Source organism: Lissotriton helveticus, chromosome 8, assembly GCF_964261635.1.
Source record: "Lissotriton helveticus chromosome 8, aLisHel1.1, whole genome shotgun sequence".
Classification (NCBI taxonomy): domain Eukaryota; kingdom Metazoa; phylum Chordata; class Amphibia; order Caudata; family Salamandridae; genus Lissotriton; species Lissotriton helveticus.
Window position 1 is genome coordinate 989,368,313 of NC_136069.1, and position 27,403 is coordinate 989,395,715.

Here is a 27,403-nt window from a genome sequence, read left to right on the forward strand (position 1 = left end):
AACATATAGAAGAAAGATAAGAAGGGAGAGTTATGACTTACAGAACATCCAGGAGGATGGAGGCCACATAGGATAATGACGGGTACGTAACTCGTGAGGGAAGGCGGGAAGGAGAGACGGCTCGGCAGACTCCAGGAATAAAATGAGGGCAGAAGGAATACACAGGACAATGATCTATAAAATGGAGACAAAAGAACATATGAAAAACATTAACAACTAGATATTAAAATATAAGTCAAGATAAAGCATTATCGAAGACTAACCATCAACAGCAATAAATGCATGTGGACAAAACCATAAGTCAACAATAGTGAACTTCAAGTAAAATGAGACACAGATGCAACGTCCATCGCAGTAGAGCTATGTGAGTAGAGAATACTCTTCAGCTTCAACGGGTCCTCATCAGTAGTGGTTTTGTTATTGAGAGTCACCTTAAATAGACAGGGATGGAACAGACTATAACGCGCTCCAAGCGAGCGTAATTGAGGACGTAGTGACAAAAATTCCTTGCGTCTGGCAGCGGTGGCCTTGGCATAGTCCTGAGAGAAAAAGAGAGGATTGCCCGACCATGTAATTCGCTTCATGACTCTCGCAGCTGATATAATCTTGAGCAAGTCAGTATATTCAAGGAAATATATGATAACTCCCCTTGGTTTCCTGACAGCTGAGGTGGACATTGCATTTGGAGGGGGGCCCAGACGGTGCGCCCTCTGTATATTGAGAGTAGTGCTAGCAGGTAATGAAAGGACTTTTGGTAGGAAAGTCTTGAAAAACACCAAGGGGTCCGACCCCTCTGTCCCCTCCGGAAGACCATAAATTCGTAGGTTGTTCCTTCTATTACGATTTTCTAAATTTTCGAGTTGTCTATGCATGGCTGAGACCTGTGCGCACAACGGGTCCACCTTAGAGACAGACGAGGTCAAGGAAGTAACATCCTGCTCCAATTGGGTAACACGACCATCTACAGTTAACAATTTCTCCGTGATCGTTTGGAGTGTGACTCTAGTCTCATCAATGAAGGGGCGCAGCGCCCTTATTTCTTCCAATAGGAGATCCATGGTGGCCAAGCTGGGCTGCTTCGGAGGAGAAGGGGGATTTTGTTTTAACCTTTTCATAGGACCTTTAGTAGCCGAGGATATGGACAGATTTGATGGTGATGATGTATGCTTAGATGATGACTCCAGCGAATCCTCCATTGCAAGGCACTGAAATCTGGAGCTCATATGGATTAGGAATTTACGTGAAGAAGTTGAGGGTTTATGCCAATCCTTGGATAACCTGCCCATTAATGAGAGAACTGGTTCAAAAATTTTTTTGAAGTTGAAAGCTAAATGAAGCAAAGTAATTCATCTCACAGGACACTGTATATGTATAAAAACTGAAGGAAAAGACATGTAACAGCAGAGTTATTGCTTAAAGAGAAGTGCAAGGAATGCAATGAGAAAACAATAAGTTGAAGTAAATATGCAAATGCCACTAATGCAGAGAAAGTGAATTCAAAATCCTACTATGCGCATCGTACTGACATGTCAAAACACAGCAAAGTGTAAGAATAAGGCAAATAGCAAACATTCACTACAGATACCAGCCATTACATAATAGAAAAGGATGCTAGGATAAAACATGCACATAAATGCTCAAGAGAACATTGTACAAAAAAAAAACCCTCAATGTAGAAAGCATCTGTGAGGAACATTATAAAGAGTTCGCTGTAGTAAAAGTCAATGAAGCATGTAGAAATATTCAAGCGCCAACTTGAATGAATATAAAATAGAAGGCGCCAAAAATTCAAGTAGAAAGATGAAGGTGAAGCATTAAACGCAGGTTGATGCACAATTAACCATCAAGGCTATAGCAGGAATATTGAACTATGGCATAAAACTAGCTGAGACCTGCATCATTGCCAAGGAAATGATAAGTCATAAACAATCGATCTTCTCATGCATAATTCAGAAGCCTTACTGTAAAACAGGCTGTCGTGATGAAGAAATAGGAAATGACCTCATCAGTTATTGAAGCGATGCACAAGGAAGGAAATTCAATTTGTGGCAGCAAATGATGACAGAAGAGACCCTCACAGTAAGAGGCAGCAACAAAAATGAGGTGGAACTGGCAGGGCGCGCAGTCCTCAGCGAGTAAACCGAGCCACCATTAGGAGCCAAGCCCCGTCAGCGGGGCTCGCAAAATGGCGGCTGTGTCTCCTCAGAGGCAAACTAAGTGCGTGGAATGACAAGTGAGACGCTGCACACGCAAAGTTAGCCTTTCACAAAGATGAGGGCAGTAAAGCACTTGGGCAGAAGGGAAGTGGAGCAGGATAGGCTGTTCGCAGCAAGCGTGTGAAAACCGGAATACCGCTAGGAGCGAAGCTCCGTCAGCGGGAACCGGGAAATGGCCGCGACCTCACCAGGCTCCGTGACTTCTCGGAGTATAAAAGTGGACCCTCCCGACATCACAAGCCTCAGCTGAGGGGTCGCTCCGATACTGCATTCGGTCCGACAGCTAGTCCCGGGATTCTGGCATCTCAAATCACCGGAGGAAGCCGAGTCATGCCTCCCTTCACCGCCGCTTCCCGGGAGAGCTACAGAAACGCCGCCACCTCCTGCGGGCGCTAGCCACGCCCCCTCGAGCTCTTGTTGTTTGATGCTGTAGAAGAGCCACCAGATATCGTCCTTAGATCCGCTAGGTTATTCGGTTTTCCTATGTGCACTTCCTTAAAATGGAGCCAGCCAATTTAATATGTTTTCTGGGCCTCAAGCGGAATGAATGACAAGTCTTTCCATAGCTGCCAAGGTTTCAGATTGGTTATGCGTGACATTTTCATAACTTCAGTGTACTTATGAGTGACATTCAACAACTATGAGTGACACTTTTTTCGCGAGCAAAATCCAGCAATGACAATGAGGGAAACCTATAAATATCAGAAATGACACCTATTTGAGCAATAAGAAACGCTAAGACGATCTTTAAACTTCTGCAAGCACCAGAAATGGAAGGGCAATATTTTCACAGGAGGGCCTAATCGTGATAAATGAATAGCACATTGCAGGTAAGTTTCAAACCAGTTTATTGAGTAAAAGAGCTTGTGAAGAAGTGCATCACAGCTGCAGACCCCGGACCCCAACTAATGAACAACAAAAGTTCTAGACTGCTGAGCACATCTAGTACGGAACTGTGAGCAGAGCTGTAACTTAAAGGATCAGAATGACGATGCGACTCTGACTAAATAAAATAAAATTAGGAGATAAATACTCTGGCACTAGACAGAGCAAGCACCAACTCGGTATGGGCCAGTTCAGTCATGATGACTCTGGTCATACTGTGCTCTTTGCTTGCAGCTGATGTCTTTGATTACAGTTTTTAGGTCACTTTGTAGATTAGGATTTCTGTGACAAAAGCAGTAACCCTGGGATACCCACATAAAATACTGTTCTGTCATATACAGAATGCACGTTCTTTGCTACAGTCATTTGTTAACCATCTTACCTACTGTTGAGTCAAAAGTTACACAAGGTAACTCTGATTTTTCTCCCGCAGGAACATGATTGATCATTATGTTATCTTTCACTTACTGACGGAGTCACTGGGTGCTGGGTTAATTTCTGCTGCTCAGCCTGGTCGCTGCAGCTGGGATCTGTGGGGTCACTCACTGAAGACAGGTGCTCTGACAGTGTGATGTGCTGGAGACAGGAATCAGTTACCATTCTGGTGAGGTAAGGCTAGCACAGTGACACAGATGTTGCTGACCCATCTGCAGCTGTAGATCATGGTCAGGGTGAGAGGGCATGGCGTGGCACACTGTGTTCAGAGCTGTGCCCAACGCCTTTAGAGACACAGCACCCGTTGTCAGTGTCACCATGACTGGCACAGCCACCAGCAAAAGGAGATCATGGAGGTTGAATAATTTTAAATTCTTCCGGTGGCTGAAGCAATTTCGGGTCGTTGCATGCATTTGAAATTAAAAGAACCTGCTGCCGCTCAGCCTGCACGGACCTGAAGCCTTTCGTTGAGAGTGTCTAGAGGTGAAGCGGCTGCCAAAGGTCCGTGAGGGCTGGAGGAGTGGACAGGAGTATCCGTCCTGGTCAGTGCACTTCTTTCTTACAAGAGCAAGGAGCACCCCTGCATCAGCCTGGGCTGGTGCCATGATTAACGCGGCAGAGACGAAATCTGCTCAGCACGCGCCCGGCCCAGCACACAAGTGTTAGAGGCCACAACAGACAACTAGTTAGTGTTAGCCAGCAGAGCTGCAGTGGGGGCCGACGTCTGGCCAGCCTTCCCACCGCAACCACTGCCCCTTCCAGCTGTGGCTGGTGCAGAAATGTCAAATTTTATATTATTTATGCATTTTTATATAGCGCAAACTTTACATGGACATGCATAGCAGACCGCTATGGCTACACCGTCAGAAGAGACCAGACCAAATCTTAAATGACGGCTTGGAGGCATGAACGCAGAACCAGGAGGCCAGAAAGCCGGCTGCACTCCCAAGCTTGAAGAGCTTAGGAATCGTGCGTGCACGCGCCGGGGCAGCGAGGCCTCTGTGCTTAAGCAAGTGATAGTACACCCCAAGTCAAGTATGTTTGTAGTGCACCAAGGAGCCCCCTCCTTTCAGAGACGAATGATGGATGGCTTGGAGGAGTAAACAGTTTGTTGAATATTCCTTAACATGTAATTGCAGGAAACAGAGGAGCAGCCTCCACCACACAACCTGATTGGGCTGATATCTCCGTCAGGGAGTCGCGCTTCGGGGAAATCAATTTCAAATGTGAAACATCGTAATTGTCAGGGACTGTCCGGGACTATGTCGGAAACACAGTCAAGGACTTGGGCAAGGACTGGGTAGAAAACGTACACAGAAAGAGTAGTACAGCGCTGCCCAGGATCACACAGGAAGTCAAAGGAGAAAAGGGGATCCAAAGGGAAGCCTGTACAAGTCAACTAAATGGCTAAGACTCGAAGGATGAGCACTCAAGAGACAATTTAGCATTTAGAATGCCTACACCCAGGATGGAAGTGCAGACATGTATACATATATATATACACAAACAACATTAACAATAAAGGGAATGAATGCAAATATCCACATATAGGATATGCATGGAAAGGCAGGGTCTGTGGAGCTGATACCTATGGTGATGTTATAAATGTAACTCAAATACAATGCTCCCAGTGAACAATAAACAACACCTAGGTTGTCAGCTGTGCCCACGGATCCTGACGATCAAATAGGAACACGCAAGGTAGTAACAGCAAGGGGGTAGAACTAAATACAAGCACAACAGACGAGGAGCTAGCAAGGAGAAGTGGGAAGGAAATCACAGGACACACTTGGCAGAAAGCAAGTAACAAACATACAAGGTAATAGAAGCAAGACAGCAGGAATAGAAAAACTGTAAACTAGGAACTGGAATCAATGAAATGGGAAGAAAAGGGATGTATGACGGTACGACGCGTACCGTCACAACGCGTGCTTTTACAACGCGTCCCTTACAACGCAAGTCGTTACCACGACTTGCGTTGGGGGCGCGGATTAAGAATAGTATAATTTACTATTCTAACACCAGTCCCCGTGGACACTAGGGAAGGTGTTGGAATAGTAAATATACTATTCTTAATCCTCTAGCGCCCTCCAGCGCAAGTCGTGGTTACGACTTGCGTTGTAAGGGACGCGTTGTAAAAGCCTTGCGGAGTATAATCCGTGTGGTAAAGGATGTTTCCCGAAGAAAAGCAGGGACTGGAAAAGGATATACAAAAGGGGAGGCTACAAGGGTATACTAGAATAGAGTTGAATCAGTAATCAAGAAAACACAGTAGCATGGAAGGCTGTGCTGGAGCAGAAACAAGAATTGAGCAAAAGCTCAAAAGTCAAGGTAGCACTGCAGGCAGTGCTAGTTCGAGGAAACGGGAAATAGCTACAGCTCAGGAAACAAAGAGTTAAGAGAGCACTGCAAGCAGTGCAAATCAGGAAAAAGAAATAGCTGAAGCACCGGAATAGGAACAAAGAATAACTATAGCTCAGGAACTCAGGAAACAAGGTAGCACTGCAGGCAGTGCTAATTCAGGCACAAGAAATAGCTATAGCTCAGGAATCAAGGAACAAAGGATTTACTATAGCTCAGGAATTAAGGAATATCAAAAGCTCATGAAACAAGGATTGGTCTCACTGGAACAAAGTTGCAATAACCAATCTTGGCCTGAAGGGAGCTGGGGCTTAAAAGAGCTCACAGTAATCACATGCATCAGGTATGAGCAGGCTAGCAGCAGCCAGCCAGATGTGAGCTGAATTCCTCCACCCATCCTTGGCCTGCAGGGGTGGAGACTAAGCAGTGAGCAGGTAATTCTAGGTAATGGAGTGTCAAACATGAGCAGGCTGCCTTCAAGCATGAGCAGGCTGGCTTTCACAAAATCCAGCATGCATTGGGAATGAATGGCAATTTGCAAGTAGAATCCAAATGACTGGAAGTCAGTATATGCATGAAGAGGAGGGTTTTGAAACTTATTATGACACTGGAGAGCCCCACAATTCAGCCCCCTGCTGGTGGGCACGAGAATGCAGGGAGCGAGTCTTGACAGTAACAGCCTGCCAGCAGCAGCTACAGCTGGCTCAGCCAGCCAAGCCCCAAGCCTGCCGGAGCAGCACGCATGCCACAGTGCGCAGCGAGCCACTCCAGTGTTTAAGTACAGTAGGCACAGCACTGACGGCTTGATATCTGAGGCGCTATGCCTATAATGCGTGACTTGACTGGGGGTGAGTGTTTGATTTCCTCCAACGCTCCGTTCATCATTTCCTTTGGTATCGCTTTGTTCACCCTAAGTTGGCAGGGTATGCCCAGACGTGGGTCCTTTGCTCTCTTTGCCACTGGATTCAAGCTAGCCTGGCTGATGACGACTGATTAGCCAGAAACCGGTCCCAGGATGCTTGTTTCCCGTCCAGGGAAGACATGGCTTGGCAGTTTGAGCTGGACTGTTCCCATGAGGCACAGGGTCAGACTGATTTGCATATGGCCATGTCTGAACTGGGGTGGTGGAGTGAGCCATGTAGTTAAAAGAAAAAGGCATAACTAAATTGTGTTGTTAGAGTATTGGAAAGAATATGACTATTGTCAATTTTGCCCATTATTTTTTCTGTTTTCATCCTTAGGCTGAAAGGTTGTCTTAGCTGAGGTGCTCTGTCTATAGATTCTAAGGTCAGACGAGCATGCCAATATGTCTGAACCACATGTAGCTTATCTCATGGTGGGGAGAATTTTGAATAAAGCATGTTTATTTACGTGTTTCCATATCTGCATGTCTCTTCACCATGAACTTATCTATAAATGTAATCACTATTGAGCCTTTCATGTTTGCAGTTTCCTATATAAACGTGTAGGTGTACATTTGAAAATGAACATATATCTTTGACAAAATATTCCTGAATTTGATGCTTGTTCCTTATGCTTAAATAGATATTTATGAGGAGTATAACACTGTTAAAAAAAATTATGAACTTTATCTTAGGATAAGGACTTCAGAAGCTCCATCCTATTTATATGTAAACTTAAAAAAATTGAAATCAACACACAGAAAATAAGTGTTAAGTGCTTACTAAACTCCAACACATGTCTTTCTCAACAGCTTACTGTAAAGTAGGTGTGGGCATCTGCTATGATATCAGATTTGCTGAGCTTGCTCAAATTTATACCAAAAAAGGTAAGAATCCTGGCTTTAATCTGAACATAATTTAAGTAATAGGTGGTGCTGTGTATTTATTTATTTTTTAATTTATTTTGAAAGTTTCATAGAGCGCTAACAAGATCCTTGCGGATATCAGAGCGCTTTACACACATATCAGTTATATATACAACAAAGAGGTTACTTATACAGCAAATAAAGTAGACAGATCAGGAAGACAAAACATTTTGTGCACCGTAGATCAAAAAGTGCACGTATGTTAACAAATACAAAACAGTTTTATTCTGCAGCCTTTTATGCCCAACTGTCTGGACTAGGTTTCGAGTTTTGGAAAGACAACATTGAGACAAAAACTGTCTGGGGTACTGTGAGAAAGTGGCTCTATATGTACTGAACCAAAGTAAGAGGAGGAATGCTGCACTTTTGCTCATTTATTGTACACCGTTTTTTTCTACCAAAAGGAAGCTACATGTAAATTCAGACGGTAGGTTACATGAATGGAGAAGTTCCATTGTTAAAAAAAGTGTAAGAATTTACTAGTAAAATTATAGGCAAACAATGGGGTGGCAGAATGAACAGGTGGAAACGGATAGATTTGTTTATGAGGTGGGTTTGCAGACGTTTCTAAAAATGTCAGTAGTTGGTGGAAGCATTGCTGTGATTATGCATGTAGTTAACGATGCATGTTCTTAACATCAGGTTGTATACACTAAATAAATTCGAAAATGAAAATTGTAAATTGTCCTTGATTGTTAGAGTCATAGGTTGGTTAGTGCATAGACAGGAGAGCGGAATGAGTGAACATTTAAAATAAATATTGTACTGATATCCAAATAGAGAAAACTTTGTTGGAAGGTAGGATCTTTCTAGCATGGTTACCCCCACTTTTCGCTTGGTGTCAGTGTGTTTTTGACTAGTCTGACTGGGATCTTGCTAATTAGGACCCCAGTCACTGTGCTTTCTCCCTAAATTGACCATGATAAGTACTCCTGTACATCCACAGGTGGTGGTTTACCCTAGTAAGTCCCTAGAATATGGTACCTGAAGCACCCAGTGCATAGGTACACCAGGGGACTCCCATGGGCTGCAGCATGTATTGTGCCACCCAATGGAGGCCACTTAAACTGTGACTACAGGCCTGCCATTGCAGGCTGTGTGTGTTGGTGCTTGCACCTCTCACAACAGATATGTTTCCTTATATCGGGTTACTACACTTAATAACTATATGTCACCCCTATGGCAGGCTCTTCAGTCACCTGTATTAATAGGACGCCCCTGTAAATCCCAGAGTCGATTCTCCAGGCTTAGTAAGTGTGGTCAGCTATTTTAATACATATAGTGGACATCCGTCAGTATGAGATGTCTAGCTATATAGTGGCTGCACCAAACCCAGTCATGATTTGTATCAAACATGTTGGACTCATACCCCAACACAGATTCCAGTGTTGGAAGTATGATCCCAATGTACTGGGGGGCTCCCTTTAAGTACACCCATATATTACCGGTATCAGCTTTTCAGGGTCTGAGAGTAAGCTAGTGCTGCTGCCGACCACAGACATGATAATGCCTTCCTGCTGCTTAGCTGAGCTCGAGCTGGGGAAGGTACAACAATAGGTATCCTATCACAAGGAGGTGTGACCACCTTCCCGACAGGACTTAGTTTATCGGGATTGCCAGCACCACCAGACTGCTTTGAAGGGCACATTTGGTGCCCTTCTTGCATACTTCAGTGTATGCCAGTCCAGGGAGCCCCTGGCTCCCTCTCTGGTGCTTAACTGGACAAAGGACATAGGAGTATTCTCCCCTCTGTCCGTCCCCTCCTCTGGGAGGGACTCCAGAGTAGTTCCAACCCTTTCCCATGGGTACTTAAGGGCTTACCTGTGGGTGGTTCCATAGATTCATCGTGGGACAAGACTCAAGCCTGAAACCATGTAGCTCTTCGTCCGTCTGGACATTTGGACTTTGCTTGGCTTCACCTGGAACCAAGGCTTCATCAAGGAAGAATACTGCTGCTCCTTGTCTCACTGTTCTGCAAGTCTTCTTCGTCATCTGTGTATGTGCTTCTTCCAGAATCTTCACCAGATCTGTTGGCATCAAGGACACTCAAAGTATTCTCCCTTGGAGTGAAGGGGCCACTCCCTGCATCTGCAGGCACATCAACAAAGCTGACCAGTCTGCTGCTCCTAACGTCTCTCAGACTTCTAAAGGCTCAGCAACACAGGTGGTGGTTCTGCAACTCCCTTTGATGCCTGACCTGTCCTCACTACAATTGTGAGGCCTGCAGCCCTCGTCGGAATGGTTGGGACCGAATCCCTGTGCACCACTTTGACTTGCTGTTGCCAAAGCTTGTTGGCTGTGCACTCCAGAGATCTTCAGGCTGCAAGAAGCTCCTGCCTCCAGCATCTCTTCCTGCCAAGTACAGCGTCCTCAACACATCCTCTGCACAATGGGCCTTCCTTCTTGGTGAGCTTCTCAAGGTTGTCTTGAGACTCCTGTGCGTTAGGCTTGTGGGTCCTCCTGAGGGTCTTTTCCTGCTTCAGTAGTCTTCCCTGCTTGTTAGGGCCTGTTTTGACTCTCCTGCTTGTGGTGAGACCCTTGGACCGTGCTGGTCCCACAGATGCTCCTTCTTCATTCTCCATGCCAGTTACAGCTACTGAGGCTTGTTGGTGCTTTCGCCGGACACAAACCCCCTGGTCATCGACATTTGATGTGGGACAGCTCATGTACGTCTCCTGGTCTTCCTCAGTGTCGCCTGGTCCTCACAGCTGCAGCGACAAGGTCACAGTTCACTCATCTGAACCGTCCGACATCGGTGGGCATTGCTCTTCTGTGCCTCCTGGTCACTCCTGAGTGGCATAGACTCTGTCCCCTCTGCTTGCAGGTTCTTTACTTCCAGAATACACCCTTGAATTCCACCATACTTCTTCACCTTCTTTTCCAGAGTCACTTTTCTCCAAGTCTTACATTGTTGTCTATGGAAGTTTACGATGTTTCTTCACCCCTATGCACCTGGCTTCCCTGGTGTAGGTAACATGGTCTCCAGGGCATCCACGGGTGGGGTGGCTCTCCAACCTTACGACTTCCCAGGGAATTCATTGGGGTCCTCTGGAAAGGGTCCTTATACAACACTGCAACTGCGACTTCTCCATTGACTTCCATTGGGCATGCAGCTGTGTTCCCACTCTGCAAACAGCCTCCGTACTAACCTTGGGTGGTTTCTGGTGTCCCCGGCTCCTCTGGGTCTTCTGGTCCAAGCCCCGTCATCTCCTGCAGTTCGCATTTGTAGGAGAGTAGGGTCTGCTATCCCATGGTCACCCCACATTTTTGCTTTTTGCTTCACTGGTTTTCGACTACTGAGGCTGTGGGCCTGCTAATCAGACCCCCAGCCTGCTGTTCTCTCTCTAAATTATTTATACATGTGCTATAGGTACATACCACAATTGGAAATGGACTCCTTGTCAGCCCCTGTACCATGCACTATAGGTGCTCAGGGCATAGGTGCCACCAAGGCCTACCAGGGGCTGCAGCATATCTTTTGCCACCCCTGGCTGGTTCTTAAATTGACACAACTGGCTGATCACTCAGCTGGGGCAAGATGGTGTAATCACCTCTTGCTTAGATATAGTATACCTATATCTAAACCTATATCTGGACACATATAAACCTGTGAGCCACTTCTATGGAAGGCCTTATCAATTCTGGAGGCAGAGTGCGTGGTTTAGTGTGAGATGGAGCTCTAGCATGAGCTGAGCCTGTCTGCAGCTGTCGGGAACAAATCCCTAAGCTGTTCCAGGATAATGCCATACCATATACTATTAAGTGCATTATAATCCTCGCGGTTATATAGCAACTTTGGTTTGGCTTTATCAAAACATGTTGTGTAAGGTGTCATACGATTTGGAATACTATCCCCTCGCCAGTTCTGGCGATGGGGATAGCATTCCACCCCTCTAGAGGGTGAAGACATGTTACTTTACTTAAATGCGGTTGATTTTTAAAAGAGCCTCAGATCCACAAAATGGATGCTTCTGCCACAGACACGAGTCTGACCCCCTGCAGCTGACCGAAACTCAGCCAAGGGGGCCTGGACAAAGGGTTTCCTGTCACAGGGAGGTGCCACACCACCCCAGACAGGAGATAGTGGATTGTAGCAGGGAGGTTTGAAAGAAACCAGACACTGCATGGGGAGCACAAGGCTGCCCCTTGCATAATCCGGCCAAACCGGTTCTGGGGCACACCAGCCCCCGTCCCAGCGCTGCCTGGATCAAAGGAAAGGGGTGTATCCACCCCCTTCCTGGGTCCCACCCATAGGAGGGGACCTAGCAGGTAATCCAGCCCCCTAGATTGGTATAAGAATGGGAGCAGTGCCAATACACTTCAGATTATCCTGATGAAACATAAGAAACGAAACTCTGGAGCCTTTGACATCCTACTCAACGTAGAAGACTGAAGAATCTCCCTTGTGGTCAAGGAGTGACCACCCTGTGCAAACAGGCACCATCCAGCACCTCGACGTCTGCTTTGTTGCAGTTCCCGCCGGAACTCAAGCGACAGAGATCGACGAGATCAAGCTTGCCTGCCTTCTTACAGCCCGATCCACAGTCCCTGCAGAGCTGAGACCCGTGGAGGCGACCGGAAGCGTGGGGCATGCCATCTTGAAAAGACCACGAGAAGCTGACCGTGCAGCCCACGAGTGACCCTCGACGCTGTACACCGGGGTTTGAGAAGCCCCAACCCTGAGCCACTCTTGCACCGAAGTTCAGCCCTCCACACTTGACGAGTGCTGCATGGGGCCCTTCTGCTTCTTTTGGCTCAACGCGTTGGCCCGGTCACTTGCCAGCTGGCTTGTGGCCCCTGTGCAGACGAAAACCAAAATACGACTTGTGATTCTGGTTGCTCCAAATTTGCACCCACTCCCCTGAAAAGGAGTACCCACTCTGACCCTCCTGGTCCGAGTGAGAAGCAATCTTCCAGTTCCGCGTGGATTGCTTTTGCCCGTTTGCTCCAATCTTGAAGCCGACAGTGCCGACGGCGAGAGCCTTTGTGGGACAGATCGTGACCCGCTCCTGGACATCGCAGATGCCCCAGAGCCCACGTGACAGCAGAGAGAAGCTCCTCGACAACCACCTGATTGCGCCCGACATTGCCTGGTTCCGTCCTGGTTCCACCCTGGTCACTGCTGAGTGACCCAGACTCTGTCCCCTCTGCTTTCAGGTACTTTACGACTCTGATCCACCCTTGGATCACACCGGACACTTCTCCTTCACATCGCCTGCAGCATCTTCAGCTTCAAGCACCCAGAACCTGCGTGACGAAACCCGACGCCACTTCGACCCTATGCACCCGCTTCCTGTGGGTGAGGTAACATTGCAACGCCGGTGTTCACACACTGGTACACACCTCTAGGGTCTGTGTCTAAAGTTTTGTCCTTCTAGGTTCAGCGGAAGTATCCTAAAACTCTGTTTGCTTAACTTTTATGCAACATTGACTTGCATTGGTGCATGCGTGTGCTTTAAGCCCTGCACCCGAATCCCGCTGGCTTTTCCCGACTTCCGCATTGCTTGTCCTGACTGCTACCAGCGATTCCCCAGGCCCTAGGCCTAACCACTGTTCGATTGGTATCTCTTATACCACTTTCTTAGTATATGGTCTGAGTGGCCCCTCGCCCTCATCCATAATTGTGCAACTTTGTATGTTATACTGCGCTTTTGATTTAACGCTTGTGCCCCTTTGTTCATAAAGAGTACTGGGGATTATCTGTAGAAATAAATACATATATTTTTATAATATATACTTGTGTGGTGTCCTTTCATTTGATATTACAGGACTGTGATTGGTAAAACAGCTCGCTTAACACGACCTCTTGAGTTAAGCCTTTAAGGCTGCTTAGTCTATGCTACCATTAGGATAGCTTGTCTACAAGGTTGACTTACAACCAGACACCATGAGGGATAGCTTGGACTGATACAAGGTGGTTCCAGAATTGGAAACATCATATATCAGGCCAACTTCTCACATTGGTGCGCAGCGGTGCGGATTTGAGCTTGCTGTTGTTTTACCATTGCAATCTTTTATCAAATTGAAAGATCACATCAAGTACCTTAGGTACATATAAATCAAAAGCTTAGCATATTAAGTTCTACTGAACTTAGTAGTTGTAGATTAAAGGGATTAGCACACCCTGACTACAACTCACTAGCAAGGTACAGTAGGAAAACACTTAGTGTAGGTAAGTGCACCACTTACATCTCACTAGCAGTCATGTCCGGCACAGGTGAAGCTCCAAGCTCTCTGCCTGTGACAGTTGACCTTACCCAGGCAACTTCCAGCTATGACAAACTTAGCCACAAAGACTTGTGTGCCTTGTGCATATCAAGAGGGCTAAAAAGGGGCAGAGGTCCCACCATTCCTACCCTGATAGCCATTCTAGAACAGGATGACTTAGATAAGGCGAGGGCAGCTCCCTTAGAGTCAGGAGATGGAGTGAACCCCCCTGTAACTGATACCACTCCAGAGGAAGAAGAAGAGGAGGTGGAGGAGGAGGATGACTCAGATGTAGAGGATCTTGAAGATCAGGATCAGAGGGGTAGCCAGGTTATAGTTGCCAGGCTTAACCAGGCCAACTTAAACCTACTTGGGAATGGAGAGGGCCAGCACCTCCCCAGATCCCAAAATATCATTCTCCCAGGCAACAGAAGAGTGAGATCTCCATCAGGGGACTCTCATATTTCTAGTGCCTCAAGAGAATCTCAGAGAGGGATGACTTCCTCTCAGAAGATAGAGCATAGAGCCAGGATGAGGGCTGTCAAACTCCAGATAGAGAGGGAGGAGGTAGCCCTGGCTCAAACTAGACTTGCTTTGGCAAGAGAGCAGAAATTGTGTGGCTTAGATGCCACTGGTGGCAGCATAATTCCTAGAGAGAAAGACAGGAGCTATGATAATAGAAACCTGACAAAAATTGTGCCCCCCTACAAGGAAGGGGATGACATCCACAAGTGGATGACTGCTCTTGAGAGAGCCTGCATGGTACAGCAGGTTCCTCAGGATCAGTGGGCTGCAATTTTATGGTACTCCTTTTCTGAGAAAGGGAGGGATAGGCTCCTCACAGTTAGACCTGAGGATGCCAAAAACTACTCTGTCCTGAAGAGTGCTCTTATTGAAGGGTTTGGCCTAACCACTGAGCAATACAGGTTGTTGTTCAGAGCCACCCAAAAAGCACAGACTCAGGACTGGGCTGATTTTGTTGATTGTGCCACTAAGGCTCTGGAGGGTTGGCTGCAGGGAAGTAAAGTCTCAGACTATACAGGATTGTACAATCTTATAATGAGAGAGCAGATCCTTAATAACTGTCAGAACCAGCTGTTGCATCAATACCTTATTGACTCTGATCTGACCTGTCCCCAAGAATTGGGAAAGAAGGCAGACAAATGGGTCAGAACAAGGATTAAGCAGAAACCCCAGAACCAAGGTGGTGACCAGAAGAAAACAGACCAGAAGGGTGGAAATCAGAAAGATAAAGAAAAGGACCAGAAGTCTTCAGGCTCCCAAACTAGTAATAAGGAGGGTGGTTCCCAAAATGGAAACAAGAAAAAGAAGAATGATGGCCCAAAGAAACCTTGGTGTAATACCTGCAAATCAGTTTCACACTGGGGCAGTGAATGCACCAAGAAAATCCAGTCCCCACCACTGCAGCTCCTAAAGCACCTGCACCCCCTATTACAGTTAGCAGTGGTGGTACACAACCTAAGGGTATAGTGGGGTTAACCTTGGGTACTGAGATGGAATCTGGCCTAGTCAGAATCCCTACTCAGGCAGTTCTCCTATATGATGTGGACTTAGCTTTGTCCACTACAGTGAGTCCCAGTAACCTGGGCAAATATAGGCAGACGCCTTTGATAAATGAGAAACTGGCTCAGGCCTACAGGGACACATGTGCCAGTGTCACTATGGTGACACCTGACTTTGTGGACCCTGGACAGATTGTACTAGGTGAAAGTTACCTAGTGACCAATGCAAGCAACTCCACTACTTCACATAGTGTGGCTGTTGTGAACTTCTCCTGGGGAGGGGTAGATGGCCTAAAGAAAGTTGTTGTGAGTGCAGACCTCCCAGTAGACTGTCTGTTAGGCAATGATCTTGAAAGCTCAGTTTGGTCAGAAGTGGAGTACAGGACTCATGCAGAAATGCTAGGGATTTCAGCACATGTCCTTGCAGTGACAAGGACTCAGGCTAAGAAGTGCCTTCCTGAACCAGTGGTGGATCTTGGAACAATAGACCAACCACAACCCAAGAGAAGGAGCAAGAGGGTTAAGGCTATGTCTTCCCCCTTGCCCCAGGTTGAGGATCAGATTTCACAGGAGACTGATTCTGCAGTCCAAGAGGAGACTGTCTCAGAGGAACTTGAGCCTGATCAGGTTGAGTTTCTGGGGACAGGGGGACCCTCAAGGGCAGACCTGGGGCAGGCCCAATTAGATTGCCCTTCACTTGAACCCCTCAGACAGCAAGCTGCTGCTGAGGCTGCAGGGAATGCTCAAGGTGCCCATAAAGTTTATTGGGATGATGGACTCCTTTACTCAGAGGCAAGAGACCCCAAGCCTGGTACCACCAGGAGGTTGGTTATACCTTTGAAGTTTCGGGGTTTCCTTCTCACCTTGGCCCATGATATTCCCCTTGCAGGACACTTAGGCCAGAACAAGACTTGGGACAGGCTTGTTCCACACTTTCACTGGCCTCATATGTCAGAAAATGTCAACGAGTTTTGTCGCTCCTGTGTCACTTGCCAAGCCAGTGGTAAGTCAGGTGGCACAACAAAGGCCCCCCTCATACCACTACCTGTGGTGGGGGTACCCTTTGAAAGAGTTGGAATAGATATTGTGGGTCCCATGGATCCTCAAACAGCATGTGGGCACAGATTTATACTGGTGGTAGTGGATCATGCCACCAGGTACCCAGAGGCAATTCCCCTAAGGACCACCACAGCACCTGTGGTGGCAAAAGCCCTCATTGCAGTTTTCTCAAGAGTGGGCTTTCCAAAGGAGGTACTTTCAGACAGAGGCACTAACTTCATGTCTGGATATTTAAAAGCAATGTGGAAGGAGTGTGGAGTAAACTACAAGTTTACCACACCCTATCACCCACAGTGCAATGGGCTTGTGGAGAGATTCAACAAGACCCTCAAGGGAATGATAAAAGGTTTACCAGAGAAGCTCAGGCGGAAATGGGACATCCTTTTACCCTGCTTGCTCTTTGCTTACAGAGAGGTCCCACAGAAGGGTGTTGGCTACAGCCCTTTTGAACTTTTGTTTGGCCACCCTGTGAGGGGTCCACTATGTTTGGTGAAGGAAGGATGGGAGTTACCTCTCAAAAAGCCTAAGCTAGATGTGGTGGACTATGCACTTGGTCTCCGCTCCAGGATGGCTGAGTATATGGAGAGAGCATCCAAAAACCTGGAGGCCAGCCAAGAATTGCAGAAAGCTTGGCATGACCAAAAGGCTGTTCTGGTTGAGTTCCAACCAGGGCAGAAGGTGTGGATGTTGGAGCCAGTGGACCCAGCAGCACTCCAGGACAAATGGACTGGACCCTACCCTATCATTGAGAAGAAGGGAGAAGTCACCTACTTGGTTGACTTTGGAACCCCTAGGAGCCCCCACAGGGTGCTCCATGTAAATCGTCTGATAGCATTTGTGTACAGGGAGGACATGAGCTTGCTCATGGCCACAGATGGGGAACAGGAGGAAGAGATTGACCCTCTCCCAGACCTGCTTTCCCAGAACCCTGATGATGGTTCAGTTGATGGAGTAGCCTTGGCAGGCAGCCTCACTGACCAGCAGCAGATAGACTGCAGACAAGTTTTGCAAGCCCACAGACACTTGTTTTCACTCACACCCAGTCAAACTAACTGGTGCACCCATGAGGTGGACACTGGTGACAGTCTGCCTGTGAAGAATAAGATCTACAGGCAACCTGACCATGTCAGGGATTGTATAAAGGCTGAGGTGCAAAAGATGTTGGAGCTTGGAGTGATTGAGCCACCAGAGAGCCCATGGGCTAGCCCAGTGGTCCTTGTGCCAAAACCTCATACCCAAGATGGAAAGAGAGAAATGAAATTTTGTGTGGACTACAGAGGTCTCAATGCTGTCACTAGGACAGATGCACATGCCATTCCAAGAGCAGATGAACTCATTGATAAATTGGCTTCTGCCAAGTTTCTGAGCACATTTGATTTGACAGCTGGCTACTGACAGATCAGACTAGCTGAAGAGTCAAAAGCCAAGACAGCATTCTCTACCCCTAGTGGACATTATCAGTTTGTGGTAATGCCCTTTGATTTGAAGAATGCACCTGCCACTTTCCAAAGGTTGGTGAACCAAGTCCTTGCTGGGTTGGATGACTTTTGTGCAGCATATCTAGATGATATTGCTGTCTTTAGCTCCACCTGGGAGGATCACCTGATCCACCTGAAGAAAGTTCTGGAGGCCCTGCAAAAGGCAGGCCTGACTATCAAGGCTACCAAGTGCCAGATAGGGCAGAGCAAGGTTGTGTACCTGGGCCACCTAGTAGGTGGGGGTCAGGTTCAACCACTGGAGAGCAAGATCCAGACCATACAGGTCTGGGCTCCTCCAACTACCCAGACACAAGTCAGAGCCTTCTTGGGCCTGATTGGGTATTACAGAAAGTTTGTGAAAAACTATGGGTCCATTGTGACACCATTAAATGACTTGACATCCAAGAAGATGCCAAAAAAGGTTCAGTGGACAGTTAGCTGTCAAAAGGCATTTGATGACCTGAAGAAGGCCATGTGCTCTGCACCTATCCTGGAGAGTCCCGACTACTCCAAACAGTTCATTGTACAGACAGATGCTTCTGAGTTGGGGGTGGGAGCTGTGCTTTCACAACTTAATCAAGATGGTCAAGACCAGCCCATTGCTTTTATTAACAGAAGGCTGACCCCCAGGGAGAAACGTTGGTTAGCTATTGAGAGGGAGGCCTTTGCTGTGGTTTGGGCCCTGAAAAAGTTGAGGCCATACTTGTTTGGAACTCACTTCCTAGTTCAGACAGACCATAAGCCCCTCTTGTGGCTAAATCAGATGTTGGGTGAAAATCCCAAACTGCTCAGGTGGTCCATTTCCCTACAGGGGATGGACTTTACAGTGGAGCACCGCCCAGGGACTGACCATGGTAATGCAGATGGTCTCTCCAGGTACTTCCACTTAGAACATGAAGACTTATCTGGTCAAGGTTAGTTTAATGTCCCTGCGTTTGGGGGGGGGGGTTGTGTAGGAGAGTAGGGTCTGCTATCCTATGGTCACCCCAAATGTTTGCTTTTTGCTTCACTGGTTTTCGACTACTGAGGCTGTGGGCCTGCTAATCAGACCCCCAGCCTGCTGTTCTCTCTCTAAATTATTTATACATGTGCTATAGGTACATACCACAATTGGAAATGGACTCCTTGTCAGCCCCTGTACCATGCACTATAGGTGCTCAGGGCATAGGTGCCACCAAGGCCTACCAGGGGCTGCAGCATATCTTTTGCCACCCCTGGCTGGTTCTTAAATTGACACAACTGGCTGATCACTCAGCTGGGGCAAGATGGTGTAATCACCTCTTGCTTAGATATAGTATACCTATATCTAAACCTATATCTGGACACATATAAACATGTGAGCCACTCCTATGGAAGGCCTTATCAATTCTTGAGGCAGAGTGCGTGGTTTAATGTGATATGGAGCTCTAGCATGAGCTGAGCCTGTCTGCAGCTGTCGGGAACAAATCCCTAAGCTGTTCCAGGATAATGCCATACCATATACTATTAAGTGCATTATAATCCTCGCGGTTATATAGCAACTTTGGTTTGGCTTTATCAAAACATGTCGTGTAAGGTGTCATACGATTTGGAATACTATCCCCTCGCCAGTTCTGGCGATGGGGATAAAATTCCACCCCTCTAGAGGGTGAAGACATGTTACTTTACTGAAATGCGGTTGATTTTTAAAAGAGCCTCAGATCCACAAAATGAATGCTTCTGCCACAGACACGAGTCTGACCCCCTGCAGCTGACAAACTCAGCCAAGGGGGCCTGGACAAAGGGTTTCCTGTCACAGGGAGGTGCCACACCACCCCAGACAGGAGATAGTGGATTGTAGCAAGGAGGTTTGAAAGAAACCAGACACTGCATGGGGAGCACAAGGCTGCCCCTTGCATAATCCGGCCATACCAGTTCTGGGGCACACCAGCCCCCGTCCCAGTGCGGCCTGGATCAAAGGAAAGGGGTGTATCCACCCCCTTCCTGGGTCCCACCCATAGGAGGGGACCTAGCAGGTAATCCAGCCCCCTAGATTGGTATAAGAATGGGAGCAGTGCCAATGCACTTCAGATTATCCTGATGAAACATAAGAAACAAAACTCTGGAGCCTTTGACATCCTACTCAACGTAGAAGACTGAAGAATCTCCCTTGTGGTCAAGGAGTGACCACCCTGTGCAAACAGGCACCATCCAGCACCTCGACGTCTGCTTTGTTGCAGTTCCTGCCGGAACTCGAGCAACAGAGATCAACGAGATCAAGCTTGCCTGCCTTCTTCCAGCCCGATCCACAGTCCCTGCAGAGCTGAGACCCGTGGAGGTGACCGGTAGCGTGGGGCACGCCATCTTGAAAAGACCACGAGACGCTGACCGTGCAGCCCACGAGTGACCCCCGAAGCTGTACACCGGGGTTTGAGAAGCCCCAACCCTGAGCCACTCTTGCACCGAAGTTCAGCCCTCCACACTCGACGAGTGCTGCGTGGGGCCCTTCTGCTTCTTTTGGCTCACATGTTGGCCCGGTCACTTACCAGCTGGCTTGTGGCCCCTGTGCCGACGAAAACCAAAATACGACTTGTGATTCTGGTTGCTCCAGATTTGCACCCACACCCCTGAAAAGGAGTACCCACTCTGACCCTCCTGGTCCGAGTGAGAAGTAATCTTCCAGTTCCGTGTGGATTGCTTTTGCCAAGTGTTGTTTGATCCAATCTTGAAGCCGACAGCGCCGACGGCGAGAGCCTATGTGGCACAGATCGTGACCCGCTCCTGGACGTCGCAGATGCCCCAGAGCCCACGTGACAGCAGAGAGAAGCTCCTCAACAACCACCTGATTGCGCCCGACATTGCCTGGTTCCGTCCTGGTTCCACCCTGGTCACTGCTGAGTGAGCCAGACTCTGTCCCCTCTGCTTTCAGGTACTTTATGTCTCTGATCCACCCTTGGATCACACCGAAACACTTCTCCTTCACATCGCCTGCAGCATCTTCAGCTTCAAGCACCCAGAACCTGCGAGACGAAACCCGACGCCACTTCGACCCTATGCACCCGCTTCCTGTGGGTGAGGTAACATTGCAACGCCGGTGTTTCCACACTGGTACACACCTCTAGGGTCTGTGTCTAAAGTTTTGTCCTTCTAGGTTCAGCGGAAGTATCCTAAAACTCTGTTTGCTTAACTTTTACGCACCATTGACTTGCAATGGTGCATGCGTGTGCTTTAAGCACTGCACCCGAATCCCGCGGGCTTTTCCCGACTTCAGCATTGCTTGTCCCGACTGCTCCCAGCGATTCCCTAGGCCCTAGGCCTAACCACTGTTCGATTGGTATCTCTTATACCACTTTCTTAGTATATGGTCTGAGTGGCCCCTCGCCCTCATCCATAATTGTGCAACTTTGTATGTTATACTGTGCTTTTGATTTAACGCTTGTGCCCCTTTGTTCATAAAGAGTACTGGGGATTATCTGTAGAAATAAATACATATATTTTAATAATATATACTTGTGTGGTGTCCTTTCATTTGATATTACAGGACTGTGATTGGTAAAACAGCTCGCTTAACACGACCTCTTGAGTTAAGCCTTTAAGGCTGCTTAGTCTATGCTACCATTAAGATAGCTTGTCTACAAGGTTGACGTACAACCAGACACCATAAGGGATAGCTTGGACTGATACAAGGTGGTTCCAGAATTGGAAACATCATCTATATCAGGCCAACTTCTCACAGCATTCCACTTTCATAATATATGGTTTGGTCTCCCCCTGGATACCACTGATTTGTGTGCTACCTACCTTATTGCAATTGAAGTGTGCTTGTGTTGATATGTCTGGGTGGGAGAAATACCAATGTGTTAGTGAGTGTTGTGAAATAAATAGACATATTTTTATATACACACTGTGGGGTTCTTTTTCATTTAACTTAAACTACATGATTAACTGGTAAGACAAGCTGCTTAACTCCGTCAAGATAAGCCTGAATGCTGCTCTCCACAGCTACTACTTTGAGAGCTTTCTATGGTTATCAAAGACCACTAAAACCACCATAAGGGTTGCCTGGATTAGTGCAAGGTGCATCACTTAAATATGTGTGCACCATATACTAAGCCAGCCTCCTATACACTACAACTGGAGTTCTGTATCTAAAATGTTTTTTACCTTTGACCTCAGAGTTTTCCTAGGCAGAAATATGTCAGCTCTGTAAAATAGTCGAAATGCTTAGAACCAGGCATGTGAAGCAGAGTGACCTTTCTTGGTTTTTCTCTAATGTAAATTGCTACATAGTGATTGTTTCATGTGCAGATGGATTATATTTTTAACACATTCTGAAGCCAGCATGGATTCTTTGTAAGTTAGTTTAGGTGACTTCTTTGTACATTAATCTAGGCAGTTGGGCAATACCCATTTCAGTCATTCCCTGCAGAATGTTGAGCATGAAACATTTCTGTCTACCTGTTGAAAGGTGATGACACTACTATACCCTTTCACAGCACTGGGGACACCATATAGTCATCAGTGTCCCCTCATAGGAGTTAGTCCATCTCTCCTCTCCTTGTTTCCTCAACATATCAGAATAACGACTGGCCAAACCAGGTCTCATTGCACATAATACATCATCCAATGCTTACTAGGGCACAGCAAAGGCAAATTACTGATGGATACATCTGACTTGTGGATTCCTCACCTTTTGAATTACCCCCATGCGCAGCATTCCATGGAAACTTTTCTTCTCAGCTCTCTCACATTGATGGGATGTCACAATGGAACGGCTCATCACGCGACTCCGCATGATGTCATTGGTGCCATAAGAAGACCTCGTTGGCGTGCTGAAGTCAGTTCCCTTTTTTTGCGTGCAGTCGACACGTAATGTTTATTTCCAGGGTTCTCCAATTCTGAGAGGTTCGTTGTTGCAAGTCTTTGTATTTTTCTAGCAGCGACAGTGGCTGCGCAGAGGAAATCCAGATTCAAGCCATGCAGGGAATGTGAAGGTCAATATGTCTTTTACTGACCCTCATGATCATTGTTTGTGGTGTTTCTTGTCGGACCACGATATTGGGGAGTGTTTGTCATGCGGGAGCATGGACTCCAGGCCATTAAAGGAGAGGGAGGCCGAATTGTTCATGGCCAAAGCCAAGAAGCAAAAAGGGGGTCAGAGAAGCTTGTCCTGATCCAAGTCACCGACTCTGCATACCTCGAAGTCGTCGAGGAAGCATAAGAAGAAGCCGCTCCATGGGTCCCAGCATCGTTTGCCGAAAGATGAGTGTCGGGTGGGCCCTGACGACTTACACCCCAATGCACACCTCCTACCTCGGATGGAAGTCTCAGCTGTAAAAATCAAGAACCGTTCAGGAGATAGTCCAGTTAATCCATGGTCTGGGAACTCTTCCCTACAGGCAAACAGAGGTGGTCCGGAAGAAGTAAACCAATCAGACGACCCGCCAGATAAAGAAAAGGTGGAACAGAAAGGAGAGGAACGTCACGTGAAGGAGTCCGGTAGGCGGAACTCGGAGTTGCGGAATGCCAAAGAAGAAGGACCAGAAAAGACGCTGCAGGGGATCGAGGGGGCCAGCGGAGTCCAGGATGGTGAAGAAGAAGACAAGGAGTGGTCCGAAGAGTGGTGGATTCCCCCCAGGAAAGGCGTGAACGCTGCTGCAACTCAGGAGAGTTACGGTTCGGACGGTGAGTGACGCCATACGCAAGCCAGGCCTGGGTGGGGTGGGGTTGCGGGATGACACAGGAGCATTGCTTGTTTGCTTGCACTTGGGGTGATTCACAAAGATAATACCGCCAGTATTTTGGTTTAGAGCCATTTTTTTCCCTTCTCTCACAATACCGTACTTGCTTTTTCCTCTCTCATCACTCCCTTTCTCGTGGCGTAGTGAAGCACCTGTGAAGGAACAGGTCACGGGACCTAAGCACTCTGGCCATTAGTCTCAATAGAATGATGTGCGCTGTTTCGAACACCGGGTAGTTTTCAAACTTCTTTTTCACACCTCGTGTGGTGGTATATCCTTAATACAAATAATCTCAGACTCAGTGCGGACTACCCAGATCAGAACAGAGAAAAAAGAACCAGGGGGCCACAGCCAAGTGACCAGATTCTCACTCAGAAAAACTGTTTTGTGAAAAGAACTGCAATAAACCATAATCATTGACAAACCAATCAAGCTTCCTAGCTTCTATTTCCGCCTATCCCTCCCACTGGTGGTGTCAGAAGTGGGATTGAAAGAAATGGAGGCGGTTATGAATAAAATGGCGGACAACCAGGAAAAATTAGGGAAAATCATGGAAATGTTATTGGCGGTCGCCGAAGAAGACAGGGAGAAATTACACAAGACTCTCACTGAACAAGGTTATGCTCAAGAGATGGTAATAGGCAAGCTAGCGGAGACTCTTGGTCAACAGAGGGCCCATACCACTAACCCTGGGCGTAGTTCGCGTAGTAGCACTACGCGAAGTGCACTTCGCACTACGCGAACTTCACGTAGCACTAAGCGAGCTGCGTAGTAGCATGTTCGCACTGTGCAAGATGCGTTTTCAATGATTGCACAGTGCGGACAAGCATCCGGCACTGTGCAAGCATTGAAAACGGCATCTTGCACAGTGCGAGCTGTAGTTTTCTGCTGCTCGAGTAGATTATTACTCGAGCGGCAGCTTTCTCAACGCGAACAGGTAGTTTCTCATTGAGAGCAGTCGCGAGCATGCGCAACCACTCACAATGAGAAACCTGACCTCCTCGCGTTGAGAATCTCGCCGGGATGTCATTTTGCTTGCTTGCGGTCGCGAACATGACGTTCAGGACCGCGAACAAGCAAAAAATGACCGCTGCACTACGCTACGCTGCACTACGCATGTTCGCACTGTGCTACGTGCAGCTCGCGTAGTGCGAAGTTGCGAAAACTTCGCAAACTCCGCGAGCGTAGCGTAGTGCTTCGCCCAGGGTTACATACCACTCTTCCGTCTGTTGTAATGCAAAAATACATTAGTGGGAAAGACCCAGATTTTTTTACTCAAACTTTGAGAGAATGGCCAGAGCGACAGCCTGGCCCCTAGATAAATGGGGGCAGTATCTCGGACCGCTTCAATCAGGAGACCTTCAGTCCACCTACCAAGCAGCCAATCCATTAGGTATGACCCCTTAGGAAGAGGTTAAGAAAAGCATACTAGAACGTATAGGAATCTAGAAAGAAACTTACAGTATCCGTTTAAGTCAGATACGAAAGGGACCCCAGAAAACCCCAAGAGCCTTATATTACAGGGTAAGAGATATGGTGGATCACTGGTTAAAACACACGATAGCAACTAAGGAAGAGATCATGGAGAAAGTATACTTGGAGCACTACCTATCTTCATTACACCCCCTATTAAAAAATGGGTGCGACAGCACACTCTGTTGACCCTAGAACGGGCGGTTGAAATTACCAGTGCTTTTAGAAGAGCACAAGAGTCAGAAGGGGAAAGAGGACATTCTGTGGAGACATCAAGAAAGGGGACTGTCCAATAGAACAGCTAGAGCTCTCCTTCTGAAAAAGCCAGAAACAGTGACCCTTTTACAAGGGCCTTTACCTATTGCTCCAAGACCCCTACCACCCCACCCAGGGCCCCAGTGTTCCACTGGGGGATGTTTGGACATATCGCAAGTGTTTCTCCCCAAAAGGAGGAACTCATGGAGGTGGGTTTGACTAGGTCCTATCTGTGTATGCCAGAGGAACATAAAACCATCCCCTATTATTGACAGGTTTGAGTCAACAGGGAGCCCAGGGAGGCATTGATCGACATCGGCTGTCTTCAGAGTGTCATACAACCCAAAGCAATCCCAGGAGGGGTACGAAACACACAACGAGCTGTACATATTCAGTGTGTGCACGAGGACCAAAAGCCGTATTCGACCACAGAAGTCCAGATACAACACAACCCCACGGTCCAACCGGTATCACTCAAAGTAGGTCTCATTCCTAAGTTGCCCAAAATCCTGGTCCTAGGGAACTATTGCCCTTATATAGAGGACTTATTAAAAGAAACAAGGTCATGTGAAGGTGAATGGAGAGAAACTGCTCCATTTGATTTCCTTACGGATCAAAAAAGGCCGCCGGCTAAACTGAAGAAAAGTTAAGGACAGAGAAGGAAAGAAAAGAAAGAATGGACCCAAGTTGCAGTGGCGAAAACTAAAGACAGCTGCATTTGGGAGCAGGATCAGAAGGTCCATGTAGCACAAAGAGAAGATCACACACTCAAAGAGGCCTGGAACCAGGCAGTAGAGATAGAAGATGACCAGCCTGCAGGTCCCCGGTTCGTGATAAAAAGAGGGTTACTGTATTGAAAGGGAAGAAAAGAGCAGAGAACATAGCTACTAGTTCCCCAAGACTGTAGGGAAAAAGTTCTATTTCTTGCTCATAGTCTTCTCCTTGGGGGACAATTTGGAGGGGAGGAAACTGAGAAGCTATTTTAGAGCAATTCTATTGGCCCGGTATTTACCATCAAGTACGAAAATACTGCAGGGAGTGTCCCACATGCCAAAAGAACAGCAGGTATATACCCCCAAAAGCCTCTTTACTATCCCTTCCAATTATAGAAGAGCCATTCTTGAGGTTGGGAATGGATTTGATCGGACCGCGCTTACCCTCACGCAGTGGGTGTCGGTATGTCTTGGTTATCGTAGATTACGCTACAGGATTCCTTTAGGCAATAGCATTAAGATACACCAATGCAACCAAAATAGTGAAGGCAGTGATCACTGTGTTCTCCAGGGTGGGATTCCTAAATGAGATTAGAACAGTCCAGGGAACCCCTTTTGTCTTCAAATTAATGACACAAGTATGTCAACATCTAAACATAAAGCAAATACGATTGGTGGCCTACCATCCTCAACCAGACGGATTGGTGGAGGGATATATCGCCACCCTTAAGACCACTCTAAAAAAAACTACTTGAATTAGAAACCTGTAAATGGGAAGACATATTGCCTTTAGTGCTTTTTGCCATGCGGTGCAAGCAACAGAAGAGCACGGGGTACTCCCCTTTTGAATTTCTATACAAGAGACAGCCTCGTACCTTGCTGGACATGGCAAAAGAGGAATGGGAGGAGGAAGCGGCGGGAGTTAAACCCCTACACCAAATCAGGAGTATAGTGAGGACCCATTTGGAGCAAGCATAAGAAGCCCAAAAGAAGCAGTATGACAAAAAGGCCACTGAACGATCCTTAAATATCGGGGACATTGTCGTACTGATGATGCCTACATCTGACCATAAGTTAATAAGACAATGGCAGGGCCCCTTTAAAATTATAGACAAAGGAACCCTTGTTACATGCCGCCTGGAACTTGACCACCAAAATAAAAAGAATACCCAGATCTGTAACATAAACTTGCTTAAAAAATGGCAAGGTACTAAACCAGGTATGATAGGAAAAATAGAATATTCGCCCCACTATTCCAACAAAGTATTGAT

General features: G+C 47.2%; 1 protein-coding gene across 1 annotated transcript in view; it reads left to right on the forward strand.

Moving 5' to 3' along the window:
* The window catches only part of LOC144771843 (omega-amidase NIT2-like), an 823,895-nt gene that overhangs the window by 609,328 nt on the left and 187,164 nt on the right, over window positions 1-27,403 (forward strand). The window contains exon 6 of the mRNA XM_078656107.1: window positions 7,612-7,686. Within this exon, the coding sequence (XP_078512233.1) occupies window positions 7,612-7,686 (75 nt within the window). The remainder of the gene's footprint in view (window positions 1-7,611; window positions 7,687-27,403) is intronic.